The sequence below is a fragment of the Helianthus annuus genome, chromosome 5 (genome assembly GCF_002127325.2).
Source record: "Helianthus annuus cultivar XRQ/B chromosome 5, HanXRQr2.0-SUNRISE, whole genome shotgun sequence".
NCBI classification, from domain to species: Eukaryota; Viridiplantae; Streptophyta; class Magnoliopsida; order Asterales; family Asteraceae; genus Helianthus; species Helianthus annuus.
In genome coordinates this window covers 3,962,951-3,983,238 of record NC_035437.2, presented here as the reverse complement: position 1 = coordinate 3,983,238, position 20,288 = coordinate 3,962,951, and the positions used below count along the sequence as shown (strand labels likewise).

Here is a 20,288-nt window from a genome sequence, read left to right as displayed (position 1 = left end):
CTGTTCTTTGAACTTGATACAACCAATATGGATTCTCAGACGCGACATTCGAACCTAGTCTAACCTGACGAATATGTCACTTGTTTTCATCGATGACATCCTGATCTATTCCAAGAGTCAGGAGGAACATGAGCGTCATTTGGGACTTATTTTGGAACTTCTTCAAGCAGAACAACTTTATGCTAAGTTTTCGAAATGCGACTTTTGGCTTCGTAAAGTCCATTTCTTAGGCCACGTGGTTAATAAGGATGGGATTCACATTGATCCATCCAAGGATGACTCGATCAAGAACTGGCCTGTACCTCGAACACGAACGGAAATCCGTCAATTCTTGGGATTGGAAGGTTACTACAGAAGGTTTATCAAGGATTTCTCAAAGATTGCACAGCCTCTTACCGTTCTTACTCAGAAGGGTGTCACCTACTGTTGGGGGTGATGCTCAGGAATCTGCATTTCAGCAGCTGAAGTCGAAGCTTTGTAGCGCACCTATTCTCTCATTGCCTGAAGGCACAGACGATTTTGTGGTTTACTCTGACGCGTCAATCCAAGGACTTAGTTGTGAGCTGATGCAACGTGAGAAAGTCATTGCTTACGCATCACGCCAACTTAAAGTTCACGAAAGGAACTACGATACCTACGACTGGGAGTTGGGGGTAGTAGTGTTTGCACACAAGATATGGAGAAATTACTTGGACAGTACCAAGTACACCATTTACACTGGTCACAAGAGTGTCCAGCATATCTTCGATCAGAAGGAGTTGAACATGCGACAGCGTCGATGGGTCGAACTCCTTAACGACTACGAATGTGCAATCAAGTACCATCCAGGCAAAGCCAATGTGGTGGCTAACGCCCTCAGTCGAAAGGAAACCATACCTAAGCGTGTACGTGTGTTACAGCTTACCATTCACTCTAGTCTTCCTGCCCAAATTCGTGATGCTCAGGTCGAAGCATTGAAAGAAGAGAACATCAGGGCTGAGTCCCTGCAAGGATTGGAGAAACGGTTAGAACTAAAGGAAGATGGTGCTTACTACCTGGCAGGGCGCATCTGGGTTTCATTTTATGGTAATCTACGTGAGCTTGTGATGGATGAAGCACACAAGTCTCGTTACTCAGTATATCCTGGTTCTGATAAGATGTACCACGATCTCAAAGCTACATACTGGTGGCCCCACATGAAAGCTAACATAGCGACCTATGTTAGTAAATGTTTGACTTGTGAAAGAGTCAAGGTCGAATACCAGAAGCCATCAGGCCTACTTCAACAACCAGAGATCCCGACATGGAAATGGGAGCAAATTTCCATGGACTTCGTTACTGGCTTACCAAGATCTCAATGACGAAACGATACCATTTGGGTGATGGTGGATCGACTAACCAAGTCTGCACACTTCCTGGCTATCAAAGAAACGGATAAGTTCTCTACTTTAGGAGACATCTACCTGAAGGAAGTAGTCTCGAGGCACGGGGTGCCAACTTCCATCATTTCTGATCGAGATCCATGTTTTACCTCTGATTTGTGGCAAGTGATGCACAAATCCTTTGGCTCGCATCTAGACATGAGCACAGCATATCATCCACAGACGGATGGGCAGACTGAATGCACCATTCAAACTCTTGAAGACATGCTTCGAGCATGTGTAATCAACTTTGGCAACGGCTAGGAAAGACATCTACCTTTGGTAGAGTTTTCACATAACAATAGGTACCACACTAGCATCCATGCTACTCCGTTCGAGGCTTTGTATGGACGGAAATGCCGATCACCCTTATGCTGGGCAGAAGTTGGTGACAGCCAAATCACTGGCCTAGAACTCGTCGTCGACACGACAGAAAAGATTGCCCAAATACGACAACGAATGGCGGCAGCTCGTGACCGTCAGAAAAGCTATGCAGAGAAGCGCAGGAAACCGCTCGAATTCCAGGTTGGGGATCAAGTACTACTAAAAGTCTCACCTTTGAAGGGTGTGGTTCGTTTTGGCAAGCGAGGCAAGCTGAATCCACATTATGTTGGACCTTTTGAAATCACTGAGAGAATTGGCAAGGTGGCCTATAGACTGAATCTACCTGAAGAACTCAGTGGAGTTCACAACGTATTCCATGTGTCAAATTTGAAGAAGTATCTGTCAGATGAGACCCTCATAGTTCCTCTCAAGGAACTCACCATCGATGATCAGCTGCGATTCGTTGAAGAACCAGTAGAAATTACGGACCGAGATGTTAAGGTTCTCAAACGTACTAGGATACCCATTATTCGAGTTCGTTGGAACTCCCGTCGTGGCCCAGAGTTTACTTGGGAACGAGAAGACCAAATGAAACACAAGTATCCCCAATTGTTCGAGAAAAGGGAAACCACTACTGAGGCTGAAGCTATTGCGGAATTTCGGGACGAAATTCCAAACCAACGGGGGAAGGATGTGACACCCCAGGAAAACCAGGAAACCACGCAACCTAACTAGCTTCCTTAGTAACTACGTGCTAAATTTCAGGACGAAATTTCTTTCAACTTGGGGATGATGTGACAACTTGTATTTCCGAACCTATTTTTGTGCTTGATGTAACCTGTATGAACTCTTTGTGACTGATTGATATATTTGTTTTAATGAATGATTATAAGTTGTATGCTACGTGTTATGTGTGATTGTATTACAAGCACGAATAATTAATAACCCTCGATTGCACAAGACTATCTAATCGTAGAAGCCCTTTAGGCACACCACTCTCCGCCCACACCCTTTGAACTCGGAACCAAAGGCAGCCCATGTACGGGTTTGGCCCACTCCCCTTAATACACAAACAAGAACCTATGGTGGAGTTTTGTTTCTCATATCTTGCAAAAACACTCAAACACACAAACCCTACTCTCTCTCTTTCTCTCCTTCAAAGACCGACGGCAACACCCTCTTCCTCGAAGACTTTCTTGTTCGAAACAATCTCATTCTACCTTTCTATCGGTTAGTTTTCCATCATTGTATACTCGTATGATTGTCCTGCTATGATTGTTTGTGGTAACTAGGTTTGTTTATGTTAGAAGGTTTAATCATAGGGATTTGGAATATGTGTATGTTTGATGTAAGCTTTGGTATGATCTTGGAGTTGTGATGATACATAAGTAATCAGAACTGCATGATAGGGTCGTGATGATTATTAAAAGAACCGAACCGGATGATGATAGTGATATGAATGAATGTTTCGGTTGGTATAAGATTAGTGTTGATGTTCATATGAAATTAAGAAAGCTAAACCGTTTGATCTGATTATGCTTATGATTGAATGTTGATTAGTGTCAAAAGAATTAACAGTTAAACCTTTGATTTGATCGATTGACACAAGATTGGAAACTGTTGATTGTTGACCAATTTAATGCTTGATTTGGTCGAATAATTGTAAAACAAGAATTGTTCAAATTGTTGTAACTGATTGCATGATTTAAGGAAGTAGATAACTAATCGCACAAGTGCCTAGTCGCACAAGCCAATCGCACAAGCCATAGGGTGCAACTGTTTAAACATGTTGTACAACTCCCTAAAGCACAAGCGCACAACATCTTGTGAATAGCACAAGGTTGTGCTGATCGCACAAGATGTTGGGCTGCATATAGATTTAGTTATGATAGGCTGTTGGGCCGAACAGCCCAAAACTCCAATCGCACAAGTCACCCGTAGTCGCACAAGTCCATCTGGACCGCACAAGTCAAAGTGTTTGTTTAATTGTTGGGCTGTACAAGCTGTTGGGCTTAGGATGTAATGGGCCGGGGTGTTTTCAATCGCACAACCCGTCGTGAGTCGCACAAGGTTGTGCTGGACACACAATAGGTTGGGCCGGTTGTTATTGGGCTTTAATATTGGATCGCACAAGATGATTGGGCTCACACAAGCTCAACGACTCAATCATCTGAGTCTCACAAGTTGGACATTATGTGTGTACTTGACTGTTAACGTGTTCTACGTGGTTTCCATGATCATTACGTGTTCGTAACCTGTTAGCTTATATGTAAACCTACGTGCAATACTTGAACCTAGACCTGACTTGTATGGTAACCATGTTAGGACGTGGTTGACCACAAATAGCTCAAGTGACCTTTTTGTGTATCTGCCGAGCTAACCTAAGGTAAGTGCACACTTTCGACAAGGCATGGGATTCCCGGTGGTTGGGAATGGGTAAATGATTGAAAGGAAACCTGCGTATTCTTCTTGGTTAGAATACGTACCTCCACCCTCTTAATTGAAGGGTGACAACATTGGAACCTGCGTGATCTCCTTATATAGGACACGTACCTCCACCCTCTTAACTGAAGGGTGACAACATTGATGCTAGACCAAAAACTCTATCATTAAGTCCCTCATTTTTATATCGACTTAATTGTCGGGCCAATGGAAAACGGGTCATTAGTTAAATAGCGCTATTAGGTTTGACAAGCCCCACACCATGCCGCAGAGGACGGGAGTGGACTAATGGATCTGGGCACGTCAATGATGATAGACATTGACTTAGGGCACCCAACTTTCTCAGTCAGTAGTCGATATGGTAACGGGTCTAGTGGGATATTCATGGGGTAGCCCCCACGGCTGGGAGCCAGAGTAAAAGGAAAGGGTTAATCATGTTTTTCAACTATGGGTTAACCCCCACGGCAAGTAAGCCAGCTAAAAGGAAACCTATGTTTTTTAAACAACTTAGAACGAACGCCCAACTGTGAACTCGCTCAACTTTGTTGTTGATTCGTTACTATATGCCTTGCAGGTCGTTAGGTGCTTAGATGGAGCTTGCACAGGAGGACAGGGTCGTTATGGGACATGGACTGTTGAGTTCCATGTTAACATTTGAACTTCTAAACTTATGTTTTGGTTTTAAACTTTATGCTTTCGCTGATAACTTGAACTTGGTTAATTTCTTTTGGACACCAATTATATTGTGGTTGGTTTTATATTTACTTTAATACATTGTTCAATATGATTGGTGGCTTGATCTTGGTCATGTCACGCTCCCTGCGGTGATACTCCGCTTGTGGATTTTGGGGGTGTGACAAGATTGCATTTAAAATTTGGTACAAAAAGCACGTCTTTTACTCTAACGCCTCCCTTAAAAAGGACCTTGCCATTCCCTTTTACAGGAACAGTTTGTCCATTGGGTATCACAACAGGTAATTCGTTGGTATTGGTTGTGAGATTATCGAGCAATCCCCGTACGTGGGTCATGGAATCGGTTGCCCCTGAATCCATGATCCAGTTATCATTTTTATCAATTCTACCTGCCATATTTGCTGCTGGAAGGTTGTTGTTATTCTCTTTTTGTTCATCTTTCTTGCGGAAAAACTTGAGAAACATCCCGTATTGCTCATCATTAAGGCCCGGTACAGGACTCGATGTTGTTTCTGCAACTGCTGCCTTCGGTTTCAGGATCTCTTTCTTTCCCTTTCCAGGCCACCAATCTGGGTATCCAATCACTTTGAAACATCCTTCACGAACATGCCCGTCTCTTCCTCAAAATGTACAATGTTCTCCTTTGTTATTCGGCTGTGTTTTCTCGTTCCTTTGCCACGGCTTCCTTTGAATCTGTTCGTCTCATTTTCCTTGTTGTGCAGCTTGAAAAGCTATCGATTCCGACACAGTCTTCTTTCCAGCCGTGATGTTTCTTTGTTGTTCATCTTCAGCGACCAAGTGGTAGGCAATACCAAGCGTTGGTGTGGGCTTCATGGCAAGGATCTGTGTTCTAATCACCGTGAAGTCAGCATTTAGTTCCATTAAAAATTCATATAATCTCTCCTTTTCTTTCAATTCTACGAGCCTTTTTCCAACATCACACTTGCATCCTTCACACTCGCATCGAGGGGCTGGTAACATTGTATCTATTTCATCCCACAATCCACGTAACTTTGTGAAATAGGCCGATACAGTGGACCCTTCTTGGCGGGTCATGGTGATCGACTGTCTGATCTCGTACGACCTTGGCGCACTCTCTTTACCAAACCTCTCTTGTAGATCTTTCCAAATTTCTGCGGCTGTGTTTGCATATTTAACACTTGCTCTTATCTCCTTTTCCATTGCCCATTTATCATGGCGTCACACCGCATCCAATTCATATATTTGTTATCGGTTTTCTCCGGCTTCTTTATGGATCCATCCACGAACCCTATCTTATTCTTGGCGAATAAGAAGTTTGTCATCTCCTGAATTCAGTCGTTGAAGTTATTGTCTGTAAGACTCTCCTTAACCTGCATCTATTTTGGATAGTCAGAGGGGTGTAGATAGAATGGTGAATTGGTGTCAATGGTGTCGACATCATCACCGGATGATCCCTGCTTGTCTCCCGCCATGGGACCGTAATTAATGATCTTAAATTTGTTGTGCCTGCTCTGATACCATGTAGAATTTGGTAATCAAAGAGCTGCAACTCTGTATCCTTTTTTTTTTATTAGTTAAATAAGATCGATCATACATATATGAGGAATAAACCAGCAGAAAACAGGAACTAACTAAAACAAACTACAGCTAATAATAGGTGATAAAATTAGAGATAAGGATGCAGCTATCGATATCATTATCCAACAATATATATGTTATTTAAAAAAAATTGTAAACACATACCAATTCCAAAATAGGCCCATTATCAAATATTTTTTAATGGTTTATAATTTAGCCAACTACACATAAGGTTTATTGACCCAATACTAATATGATTTTAATAAAAATTATAACACCCGGCGGCAATTTCATGGAATCTTGGAATCTGAAAGGACGAGACGAACAATCTCATCAGAGTAACGAACAGTCGAACATCGTCACTTCAATTTTTGTCAAATACTACAATTTTTTGTCATTTTCGTAGTTATATTGTTTATCGTTAAAGCATATAGGCATGTTTTTCGAGCTCGAACAGGGTATGTGAATTCTCAGAGACGCCACTGGATGGATACTTGAAGGAAATGTAGAACATACTACTTGTGACCCCTCAATTGAAAACTTCTATTTTTTTCACTCTAGCTAACCGGTATACAATAAAGTGCAAAGACATAATATATTAAAATACAAAATTAATTCTGATAAAAATAAGAGAATAAGCAAAAGATTGTCTGCAATTAGTTGACATTCAGATTTTAAAATGTTAAGACATGAAGGATGAGGGTAGCAAACATGAGTCAGTTTTAGTTTGCTATTATATTTCACCAAACCCACCAAAGATTCTATTTCATTATTCATAATACTAGATCTGGAAACCAAAAAGAAATAATTAAAACAAAAACTGGAACCTCAACTATCTTGGATACGTATGTATGTAACTGCTTCCTTTGAAAAACTACACCTTGAAAACATTATTTTATAAAACCTGCAAAAAAGATAATAAAAATTAGAACACAAACAGGGAATCATCATCTTCTACGCATGCATTCATGGCCATGCCCTTGATCTCCAATGTAATCATATTATAAGCAATTTAAATTAATACAGTCCGTAAATGATTACGTTTGCTCGTACTGTGCAAGTTAATATCCAATCAAGAGCTACGAGTGTTATTCCATGAAATAAAATAACTCGAATTTCAAATCATTCACTTGCTTTAACTATATGTAGGGCTGTAAATAAACATTTAATGAACTGTTCATTAATCGTAGGGAAGTTCTTTTAATCACTAAACGAATAAACATGAATGTAGTTTCAAAAAAATAAACATGAATGGGATTTTATATTCGTTTAATTAAATGAATAAAGAGGAGCAAACTTTTTTTATAAGATATTTGTATCTACAGGAACGATATGAATAATCATATAAGATAATGAATATTATGTGTGTTACTGTGTTTTAACTTAAATTCTTTAAGATAGGCTATATTCTTTTAGCAAATAAATATATATATATATATATATATATATATATATATATATATATATATATAGAGAGAGAGAGAGGGGCCAGTTAATATACAATATTGCTTAACGTACGAGCGTACCGTGTGAAATTACGCACATTGTAAAACTCAAAACTCTAATCACGCATGTTGTGAAACCATAATCACGCATGTTGAAAACCATAACATGCTTCATTACATAAGTATAACATGCGTGACTATGGTTTTTTCAACATGCTTGATTAGGGTTTTGAGTTTTACGTGTGTAATTTCACAGCGTACGCTCATACGTTAAGCAATATTGTATTTTACACTTTCACTACATATATATATATATATATATATATATATATATATATATATATATATATATATATATATTATATATTATATATATATAGGACAAAGATCCGTTAGGAACCACCCTTATTGCGAGAACCGCGAGAACCAATGTGAACACAAGCAAAAATGCCTAAAAATAGCTAAAAACACAAAAAAAAAAAAATTTAATATTTTTTATTCTAAAATCTCTACTTTTAGTAGCCAAAAAATTTTTTTTTTTTTTGCTACTAAAACTAGCGATTTTAACATAAAAAAAATTAAAAAAAAATTAGATTTTTTTTTATTTTTTTAAGTTTTTTGGGGGTTTAGGTTTTAGCATTTTAGCTTTGGGGGGGGGGGGGTTAGGTTTTAGGGGGGTTAGGTTTTTTTTAGGTTTTGGGGGGGTTTAGTTTTTAGCATTTAGCTTGGGGGGGGGGGTTAGGGTTTTTTTTTTTTTGGGGGGGGGGGTTAGGGTTTTTTAGCTATTTTAGGTTGTGTTCACATTGTTTCTTGCGGTTCTCGCATGAACCTTACCCTATATATATATATAGAGAGAGAGAGAGTTAAATGCCATTTTAGTCCCTGTGGTTTGGGTCATTTTGCCAGTTTAGTCCAAAGGTTTCATTTTTAACCTGTGGGTCCAAAAAGATTTCACAGTTGCCATTTTAGTCCACTGGGTTAACTTCATCCATTTTTTCTGTTAACCAGAAGGCCATTTCGATCATTTTATATGGCTGAATTGCTCTTTTAGTTAACAGAATTACATACAAAATGACCAAATTGGCATTCTCGTTAACAGAAAAAATGGATGAAGTTAACCAAGTGGACTAAAATGGCAACTGTGAAACCTTTTTGGACCCACAGGTTAAAAATGAAACCTTTGGACTAAACTGGCAAAATGGCCCAAACCACAGGGACTAAAATGGCATTTAACCCTATATATATATAAACACTAGTGTATTTGCGAACTGAATGAACAAATTCTGGCCATTGATTTACACACGTGTATGGCTAGAATTTCATCATCAAATCATGGTCATTAATTTACACACGTGTATTGTCACACCCCGAAATTATCAGAGCATTGGCGTGACTGGACTGGTATCTTCATTGCACAGCGGAAGCAAACAATCTAAGTCTTTTAGAAGTTGAACGCCCACTAAGTACTCGACTCTTCATGGTCCTCCTATTCCAACCGTGCCTTGTCTTAGAAATGCAACCTGAGAAAGAACATGCGAAAAAGTCAACATAAAGTTGAGCGAGTTCATTGTTTGTTTGTAAAAGATTTGAAGTAAATCTTTTTGAATAACCGGTTTTTGATGTTTTGTTGAGAAAATGTATTTAAAATCATTTTCTTATCGAGTTACTTGAAACTCTGAATGAAAACATAGTTTGTGTCACGTATAAATCAAGTTTTCATGTATAATTCAAGTATTCATGTGTACACCAAGTACTCTATGTATAATTCTAATCTTCTTGAGTACCCCACGTACTTCAAGTATATTTCAAGTTTTAGTATGGTATGAATTTCATGTAATTAAAGTATTCCTGTAAATTTCAGGATTGTTAATGGGTTGCAAGGCCATTAACACGTGGCACGACATAGGAAGTCACCAAACCTTAGGCATTTAATTGGTATATTCTGAGACACAAAAGCACTACTCGATACTCGCCCTCACCGAGAGTGTGGCTGCCCGGCACCCGTTAGATCTAACCTTTTGTTCTGCGGTCTAGGTATATTGTTGATTAATGGTGCTTCTGTACCCTATTCGTGACACGATTTCTCGCATCATTTTTTCATAGCGCATCCTACTTGGTTCTCGTTTCTCACCAAGCGCGCTTCCCGTATTCTTATATCACATCACACTCGGTACTCGTTTCTCACCAAGTGTGTTTTCTTGTATTCTTATATCGCAACACACTTGGTACTCGTTCTCACCAAGTGTGCTTTTTATATTTTCATACCATAACTCATGTATTTTTAAACTCTTGTCTTTGTATTTTCAAAAAAATACGCTTGTTTGGAAAACCGGTATAAATCATAAGCTTTTCGTAAACCATTTGTGTTCTTTGTAACATGGTTTAAAAATATATAATTCTTGTATGCTTTGCAAAAAGTGCATGTCTTTCCACCCCGAAAACATTTATAAAATTGTAAAAATGTGGGGTTATGAACTCACCTGAATATTCCTGTGCAAAGCTAGCTAATTTACGACTTCTTGATGTCGTTTCCAAGGCTCGACTTGCTAGCGTGCATTCTACAGTATTCCTAACACGGAATATCTAATAAGTCTCTAAATAAACGCAGTAACTAACTACGTGTAATCGAGCTCTACCGAATCGTTGACCGAACGATATGACGGTAAATTGTCAACTTAAAATAAGCGAAGAAGTTATACTGGTCAGCTCGTTTTAAGAAGTTGTATGTTGATATGAAGGAATATTCGTATGAAAGTAATATATAATAAACTCGTATTATATATTTTGCGTCTTGTGTATATTTGCCAAAAAAATATACGTATGTGTCGTCTAGGCGTATAAAATAAATATAACAGTTATATTTATTTTGTAAAAGAATCGTCGACTTGTATTGGAAAATAAATATATAACTATATTTATTTATAAAAGGATTCGAGTTCGTTTGGAATAAATATAATAATAACTATATTTATTCTTGTTGTCGAAATAAATTCCATAGCGTTGTTTTTGTTTGACGTTTGAAGTGAACTATATTTACTTTCGTAAAATAATTCGTCGAGTTTTTGAAGTCTAAAAATAAATATAATAACTTTATTTATTTTGTAAAACGAATACGAGTTGTTTGACGCTTGAAATAAATATATAAAATATATTTATTTTATAAAAGAATTGTCGTTTTCGTATGTTTGCAAAGTGTCGTCGAAAATATTATACACTTGTATATAAAGTGTCTTTATATTAAAAAAAACGTGTTTCGTTTTACGGATTTTCTAGAAAAACGGGCAGAGTTTCCTCTGTTTTTGGACGGCCCCGACAACTAAAGTGTCGTTATTTTTATAAAACTCCAACAATATTCAATCAATATAGTGTAAGTCGTCAAATATAATAAACATAACTATAATTAACCGGTTCGAGCTTGTTTGTCACGTACGATTAAACTATATAAAAAAATATATATATATATATAAATACTATATGTCACACCCCCAAAATCCACCTGCGGAGTATCACCGCTTGGGAGCGTGACTGACCTGGATCAAGCCACCAATCATATCGAACCTGTAATTTATATCAGATATAATAAATGTAAACCAATCATTCAATACGATAGGTGTTTAAAACATAACCATAGTTTATAAGTATAGCGGAAGCATAAGTACGAAACCCAAAAGTATAACATAAGTTCAATAAGTTTCAAAACATAATCCGTGCTCCACAACGACCTGCTCCTCCCTGTGCAAGCTCCAAAAGTATCTAACGACCTGCAAGGCATGTAACAGAGGATCAACAACTAGTTGAGCGAGTTCACAGTTAACAGTTCAGTAGTAGTACAGTGTGAGTAGTAGTATGTTCGTTCGTTATGTCATGTATCGTATTAGTTTTCCATCGCGGCCTCCCAGGCAGGTATGCGAAGATATTAGGGGATGTTCATCCCGAGTATTCTAGACTAGGTTTATTTGTATCGCGGCCTACCAGGCAGGTGTGCGAAGTTTAGAAAGTTACAGTTCGCGGCCTTCCAAAGGCAGGTGTGCGAAGTCAGTCATAATATCGCGGCCAACCCTTGGCAGGTGTGCGAAGATCAGTTCAATAAGTGTTACTAGTCTAGCAGTAGTTCTAACCGTGGAGTATGTACCATAGTTCATCCCATAACATCACTACGTTCCATTATAGACAAGTACCAGTAAATAATCAAATCCCATTCCCACCCTGGGAACCCCATGCCTTGGCTGTGTGAACTCACCTTGGTTTGCTCGGTATGTTAAGTTAAGTGCTCACAGTAAACCAGTCACGTCCTAAAGTATGCACGTATTCACAGTCAGTACATGTTGGTAAAGTTTCACATATACTCTATGTCACAAGGTGTATTTGACAGTTTACGTCAGGTAACACATAAGCAGTTAATCAATTCATGCAATTCAAGCTTTACCTTATAGGCTTCCTCAGTTTATTTTAACTTAGTTATTCCTTAACAGTCTTGGAAACTTAATTGCGGTACTGGCGTTAACCAAGATTAACAAAACTAACATGCCAAAATTTGAGTTAACACACTTAACATAAACACTGTGCCATAAAAGAGTTATCATACATAACGAGTTTATCATAGTTAATATGATTAATGTAACCCAGTTAACCTTCATAACCTATAAGGCATACTTAACTCAGTTACTACTTAACAGGGTTAACCACTTAATAGAGTTAACAACTAACGGTGTCAACCTTCTGGACTTAACTGAGCTAACACGCACAGCAACAAAGTAAATTCCTAAGCAATTCGGTTGGCATATCATGTGTTAGTGGGCCGTTAAAAATCAGCCAATGGCCATTAATGGCCGCCAATCCCACCAATCGGAGATGACCTCTCCTTTGACAAAAGAATCTTGCTCACCCCAAATCCCTAGGACTCTTACTGACATGTTTTATTTATTTTTTTTTATATATTTCCTTTATGTAATAAGCCGCCACTTTTATGACTTTTATGAGTTGGTTCCTAGCACTAACTGGCCGATTCCCACAACCAATGACTTTTGGTTAGCCGCCCAAAAATCACAAACCTTCTTGCAACCCACTGACCTTGATCTAACACCTACTAGCCGCCCATTTTCCTTTGTTGGGGTTTACAAAAAAACAAAACTAAACTTAATTTAGAATATAATCAGCCGACATTTCTATCCCACCTCAAAAGGCCATTGGACCAACTATGAACATGAATATTTTATTGAAACTATTTTGATCATCCTCTACATAAAGTGGCCGACAATATTAAAGAGGAAATCGGTGAACTCATGTGTACAATATGGGCGGCAATATGCATGAGCACCTCTTGGTGTCATTGGACCAATATTTGGTCTAATGGGGCACCCACACACACATCATTCCAAATAATTCCAATTAACCACATGATAACTCAAATCATTTTATCTGACAATATGATATTACCTTTTGATGTTTATTGGACCCCTAAACTAGCCAACCATTCATCCAATAATCACAATCCATCACAACATCAGTAATCTATCTGTGATCTACCTTAAATTCATTAGTGATTCTAGGACATATAACCCTCTATGCTATTTCTTATGCTAGAATACAATTTACACACAACAGGTTCCATACGTTATTCACATAACATCATCAAATAAAGAAACCATTAACATCATAGTGAATATACTAACCAACGGTTGGCTCAAACAAGGATGGTGTCTTCGATGGTGGGGGTCCACTGCCGCACACAACTTGGGATAGGTAGGGTTTACCGATTAAACATTCACGTAAGGGTTTGTACAAGAATAAATAACCCGATCGCTACTGGGCCAAAGGCCCACTCTTGTTTTCATTGGACCGATGGTGGACGGAAACACGTTTTCGTGGGTGGGGTTTTTGGCTAGAGGTGATGGTCAACATTTATTAACTAACACATACATTATTATTATAAATTCCACATCAATGCAGGTGGGTGATTCGGGTGTGGGTATTTTGGCTAGGAGTCCATCTTTTGTTTTATGTATACAACATAATTTAACACCACCATATAATAAACATACACCAATGATGCACATCAAGTATATATATATATATAAGACACACATATAAGGCACATCATGTATATAGAACCGACATCTAGTGAACAAGTACCAAGTCAAGTAGAAGCCTTGGAAACTCGGGTTGTCACATTATCCCAAACTTAAAAGAAATTTCGTCCCGAAATTTGGTACGCACTCACTGAGGAAGCTAGGTAAGCTGTATTGTTCACTGGTTTTCCTGGGGTGTCACATCATCCCCCCGTTGATTTGGTATTTCGTCCCGAAATTCAGTAGTAGTAGCTTCAGCCTCAGCAGTGGTTGTATTGGTTTCGAATAACTGGGGGTACTTTTCTTTCATTTGGTCTTCGCGTTCCCAGGTGTACTCTGGGCCACGTCGGGAGTTCCAACGAACTCGAACAAGAGGGATTCTCTTGCTTTTGAGGACCTTAACATCCCGGTCCGTGATTTCTACAGGTTCCTCGACGAACTGCAACCGCTCGTCGATAGTTAGTTCCTTAAAAGAAATGGTGAGGGTCTCATCTGACAGGCACTTCTTCAGATTCGACATGTGGAATACGTTGTGAACTGTACCGAGTTCAGCTGGTAGGTTCAATCTGTAGGCTACTGGGCCTATTCTTTCTATGATCTCGAATGGTCCGACATACCGCGGATTGAGTTTGCCTCGTTTGCCAAAACGAACCACGCCCTTCCAGGGTGAGACTTTAAGTAAAACCCGGTCCCCGACCTGAAATTCCAATGGCCTCTTACGCTTATCCGCGTAGGCTTTCTGACGGTCGCGTGCTGCCGCCATGCGTTGTCGTATCTGTGCAATCTTTTCTGTGGCGTCCACTAAAATCTCTGGACCCGTAATCTGACTATCCCCCACCTCTGCCCAACAGAGAGGTGCCCGGCATTTACGTCCGTACAACGCTTCGAATGGAGCGGCTTGGATGTTGGTGTGGTAACTGTTATTGTATGAAAACTCCACTAAAGGGAGGTGCTTTTCCCAGCCGTTGCCGAAATCGATAACACACGCTCGAAGCATGTCTTCTAGAGTTTGAATCGTGCGCTCAGACTGCCCATCCGTCTGAGGGTGATATGCTGTGCTCATGTCTAAACGAGAGCCAAACGCTTTGTGCATCGCTTGCCATAGCTCTGACGTGAATCGTGCATCCCGATCCGAAATGATGGAGGTGGGCACCCCGTGCCTCGAAACAACTCCTTTAAGATAGATGTCTGCGAGAGTGGAGAACTTATCCGTTTCCTTTATAGCCAGGAAGTGTGCAGACTTGGTGAGTCGATCCACGATCACCCATATAGTATCATTCCCACGCTGGGATCTAGGTAGGCCTGTAACGAAATCCATGGAAATTTCTTCCCATTTCCATTGAGGTATCTTAGGCTGTTGAAGTAGGCCTGCAAGTTTTTTATATTCAACCTTGACTATTGCACAAGTCGAACATTTGCCGACGTAAGTTGCAATGCGGGCCTCCATGCTAGGCCACCAATATGTAGTTCTGATATCGGGGTACATTTTATCCGAACCTGGATGTACCGAGTAGCGAGACTTATAAGTTTCATCCATCACAAGTTCTCGTAAGCCGCCATATAGTGGGGCCCAAATACGCCTCGTTACATAGTAGGCGCCGTCTTCCTTTTGTTCCATTCGTTACCTTGAACCGCGTAAGGCTTCAGCCATGACGTTTTCGGGTTTCAATGCTTCTATCCAAGCAGCTCGTATCTGCGCAGGAAGACTGGACTGAATAGTGTGTTGTAGCGCTCGCACGCGCTTAAGTAGGGTGTCCCTTCGACTGAGGGCGTCAGCCACAACGTTGGCCTTGCCTGGATGATACTTGATGGCACATTCGTAGTCGTTCAGTAGTTCAACCCATCTTCGTTGACGCATGTTCAAATTCCTTTTGCTTAAGAATATGCTCGAGACTCCCGTGATCGGTGTAAATCGTGCACCTGGTACCGTACAGGTAGTACCGCCATATCTTAAGCGTGAAAACAACAGCTCCCAGCTCTAAATCGTGCGTCGTGTAGTTCCGTTCATAAATCTTGAGTTGCCGCGAAGCGTAAGCAATATACCTTATCCTGTAGTTCCCATCCCTGTTCACCACATGGCCTAGGAAGTGGACTTCACGAAGCCAGAAGTCGCATTTTGAAAATTTTGCGTACAGTTGCTCCTTTCGAAGAAGTTCCAAGATAAAACGTAATTGCTGCTCGTGCTCCTTCTGACTCTCGGGGTAGAGCAGAATGTCGTCGATGAAGACAACGACGAACTTGTCAAGATAGGGTTTGCACACCCTGTTCATAAGGTCCATAAATGCGGCAGATGCGCTCAATGATATCAAACCATCCATCATATCAAACATAAAGTATAGTAGTCAAAATAATTCGTAAAACCCAATACAATTGATGTTCAAACCAAACTTTGTTTGAGTAGCGGAAACATAATAATGAAAACCCAAAATAAGTTATAAGTTCAAATATCGTTCATTGCGTCTCCTCGTCCTAGCACGAAAGCTTGACCTCTTGCCTCGTTGCCGTTGTTGTTGTTGTTTCCCCTGTTGTTGTTGTTGTTCCCGTTGCCCTGGTTATTGTTGTGGTTCTGGTTCTGGTTCAACTGAGGACAATCGCGTTTGTAATGACCTTCTGCCCCACACTGGAAACATCCCCGGTTTCCACGCTGTGGTTGCTGTTGCTGGTTCTGTGGAGCTGGCGGTGGGAGTTGCTGGTTCTGATTTGCTGGCCGAGAGCTTCTACAATCCTTTGCCTCATGACCCATCTTGAGGCATCTTTGACAACGTTCCCTGCGACATCTTCCGCTGTGGTGTCTGTTGCACTTATTACACAGTGGGTGAATTCCCCGATATCCACCCTGCCCCTGACTGCCAGATGATTGCTGACTCGAATTCTGGTAGTCATTTGTCTTGCGCTGCTGAGACTGAACAGAGACCGATCCCTTGCTGGAATCCCCATCCCACTTTCTTTTGTTGTCGCTGTGAGTAGCAGGAGTAGCAGCTGGAGTAGCTGAAGGAGTGACTGCAGCAGTAGTGTTGACACGCTTAGGCAGTTTATTCTGATCCACTGCCTGGTCGGTGATACAATGAGCGAGACGCTGAATTTCCTGGATGTTATCGAGATTAGCTGATGTGACATGGCTCTGGATCTCTGGCGCCAATCCCTTGAGATACATCTCGATGCGCTTGTAGGGAGGGTCCACCATAGTTGGACACAGCACGGCCAGCTCATTCGACCGCTTAGTATACGCTTCGATTTCCGATCCAACCATCTTCAAATTATAGAGCTCATCCTCCAACTTATGAATATCCTCACGCGTGCAATACTCACGCTTGATAAGTTCCTTGAAATCATTCCAGGGTGTGGCGTTAGCAGCTGCCAACCCCAGAATTTGAACTTGGGCGTTCCACCAAGTTAGTGCTATTCCTTCCAGGGTGCCAGTCGCATACTTGACCTTGCGAGCCTCAGGGCACTCGCACATTTCGAATACTGATTCTAGCTTTTCAAACCAATGGAGGAGTCCCACTGCCCCCTCGGTGCCACTGAAGGAATTTGGACGACAGTCCATGAAGTTCTTGAATGTGCAGACAGGCTGCTGCGCGTGTTGACCTATTGTGTACGAATAGGACGAAGTTAAATATGAGAGTTAACGTAGGATCTAGAGATCCTAGTGTGTGCCTATACTGCAGGATATACTACCTGCTTGAGCTGCTGCAACCGCCGCAGCAACTTGAGCTTGAACGAAAGCCTCTAGCTGGGCTTGTGTCATGCTAATTCTTCCAGACATGATCTTCATAGTAAAAGTAGCATATGTAAGAATGGTTCGCGGGTAAGGCGATGACAGAAAAGTGTAGGCATATAGGCGTTCTCATATAACAGAGGCATGTGTATCTAAGCGTATTGCGGGCAAAGTTCTAAGCAGTTCTAGCAAACAGGCAATAAATATAAACCTTATTACCTAGGATGTCGAGTCTTGCACGTGGAGCGAAGCGTCGTTGTGGATCGTTGAGAGCACTGTTCTGGTTATAGTCTGGTTTTAATAAAAACGTTTTCCCATATTAAAACCAAGTTCTCTATAACCAATGGCTCTGATACCAATCTGTCACACCCCCAAAATCCACCTGCGGAGTATCACCGCTTGGGAGCGTGACTGACCTGGATCAAGCCACCAATCATATCGAACCTGTAATTTATATCAGATATAATAAATGTAAACCAATCATTCAATACGATAGGTGTTTAAAACATAACCATAGTTTATAAGTATAGCGGAAGCATAAGTACGAAACCCAAAAGTATAACATAAGTTCAATAAGTTTCAAAACATAATCCGTGCTCCACAACGACCTGCTCCTCCCTGTGCAAGCTCCAAAAGTATCTAACGACCTGCAAGGCATGTAACAGAGGATCAACAACTAGTTGAGCGAGTTCACAGTTAACAGTTCAGTAGTAGTACAGTGTGAGTAGTAGTATGTTCGTTCGTTATGTCATGTATCGTATTAGTTTTCCATCGCGGCCTCCCAGGCAGGTATGCGAAGATATTAGGGGATGTTCATCCCGAGTATTCTAGACTAGGTTTATTTGTATCGCGGCCTACCAGGCAGGTGTGCGAAGTTTAGAAAGTTACAGTTCGCGGCCTTCCAAAGGCAGGTGTGCGAAGTCAGTCATAATATCGCGGCCAACCCTTGGCAGGTGTGCGAAGATCAGTTCAATAAGTGTTACTAGTCTAGCAGTAGTTCTAACCGTGGAGTATGTACCATAGTTCATCCCATAACATCACTACGTTCCATTATAGACAAGTACCAGTAAATAATCAAATCCCATTCCCACCCTGGGAACCCCATGCCTTGGCTGTGTGAACTCACCTTGGTTTGCTCGGTATGTTAAGTTAAGTGCTCACAGTAAACCAGTCACGTCCTAAAGTATGCACGTATTCACAGTCAGTACATGTTGGTAAAGTTTCACATATACTCTATGTCACAAGGTGTATTTGACAGTTTACGTCAGGTAACACATAAGCAGTTAATCAATTCATGCAATTCAAGCTTTACCTTATAGGCTTCCTCAGTTTATTTTAACTTAGTTATTCCTTAACAGTCTTGGAAACTTAATTGCGGTACTGGCGTTAACCAAGATTAACAAAACTAACATGCCAAAATTTGAGTTAACACACTTAACATAAACACTGTGCCATAAAAGAGTTATCATACATAACGAGTTTATCATAGTTAATATGATTAATGTAACCCAGTTAACCTTCATAACCTATAAGGCATACTTAACTCAGTTACTACTTAACAGGGTTAACCACTTAATAGAGTTAACAACTAACGGTGTCAACCTTCTGGACTTAACTGAGCTAACACGCACAGCAACAAAGTAAATTCCTAAGCAATTCGGTTGGCATATCATGTGTTAGTGGGCCGTTAAAAATCAGCCAATGGCCATTAATGGCCGCCAATCCCACCAATCGGAGATGACCTCTCCTTTGACAAAAGAATCTTGCTCACCCCAAATCCCTAGGACTCTTACTGACATGTTTTATTTATTTTTTTTTTATATATTTCCTTTATGTAATAAGCCGCCACTTTTATGACTTTTATGAGTTGGTTCCTAGCACTAACTGGCCGATTCCCACAACCAATGACTTTTGGTTAGCCGCCCAAAAATCACAAACCTTCTTGCAACCCACTGACCTTGATCTAACACCTACTAGCCGCCCATTTTCCTTTGTTGGGGTTTACAAAAAAACAAAACTAAACTTAATTTAGAATATAATCAGCCGACATTTCTATCCCACCTCAAAAGGCCATTGGACCAACTATGAACATGAATATTTTATTGAAACTATTTTGATCATCCTCTACATAAAGTGGCCGACAATATTAAAGAGGAAATCGGTGAACTCATGTGTACAATATGGGCGGCAATATGCATGAGCACCTCTTGGTGTCATTGGACCAATATTTGGTCTAATGGGGCACCCACACACACATCATTCCAAATAATTCCAATTAACCACATGATAACTCAAATCATTTTATCTGACAATATGATATTACCTTTTGATGTTTATTGGACCCCTAAACTAGCCAACCATTCATCCAATAATCACAATCCATCACAACATCAGTAATCTATCTGTGATCTACCTTAAATTCATTAGTGATTCTAGGACATATAACCCTCTATGCTATTTCTTATGCTAGAATACAATTTACACACAACAGGTTCCATACGTTATTCACATAACATCATCAAATAAAGAAACCATTAACATCATAGTGAATATACTAACCAACGGTTGGCTCAAACAAGGATGGTGTCTTCGATGGTGGGGGTCCACTGCCGCACACAACTTGGGATAGGTAGGGTTT

At 40.3% G+C, this 20,288-nt stretch overlaps 1 protein-coding gene across 1 annotated transcript; it reads right to left on the bottom strand.

The window, feature by feature from the left end:
- Nucleotides 1-5,561: 5,561 nt before the first annotated feature.
- On the bottom strand, nucleotides 5,562-6,041 carry LOC110942505. Its single transcript, XM_022184282.1, has one exon. It carries the CDS (start codon nucleotides 6,039-6,041, stop codon nucleotides 5,562-5,564), a length of 480 nt encoding a protein of 159 aa, XP_022039974.1.
- Between the last annotated feature and the right edge of the window lie 14,247 nt (nucleotides 6,042-20,288).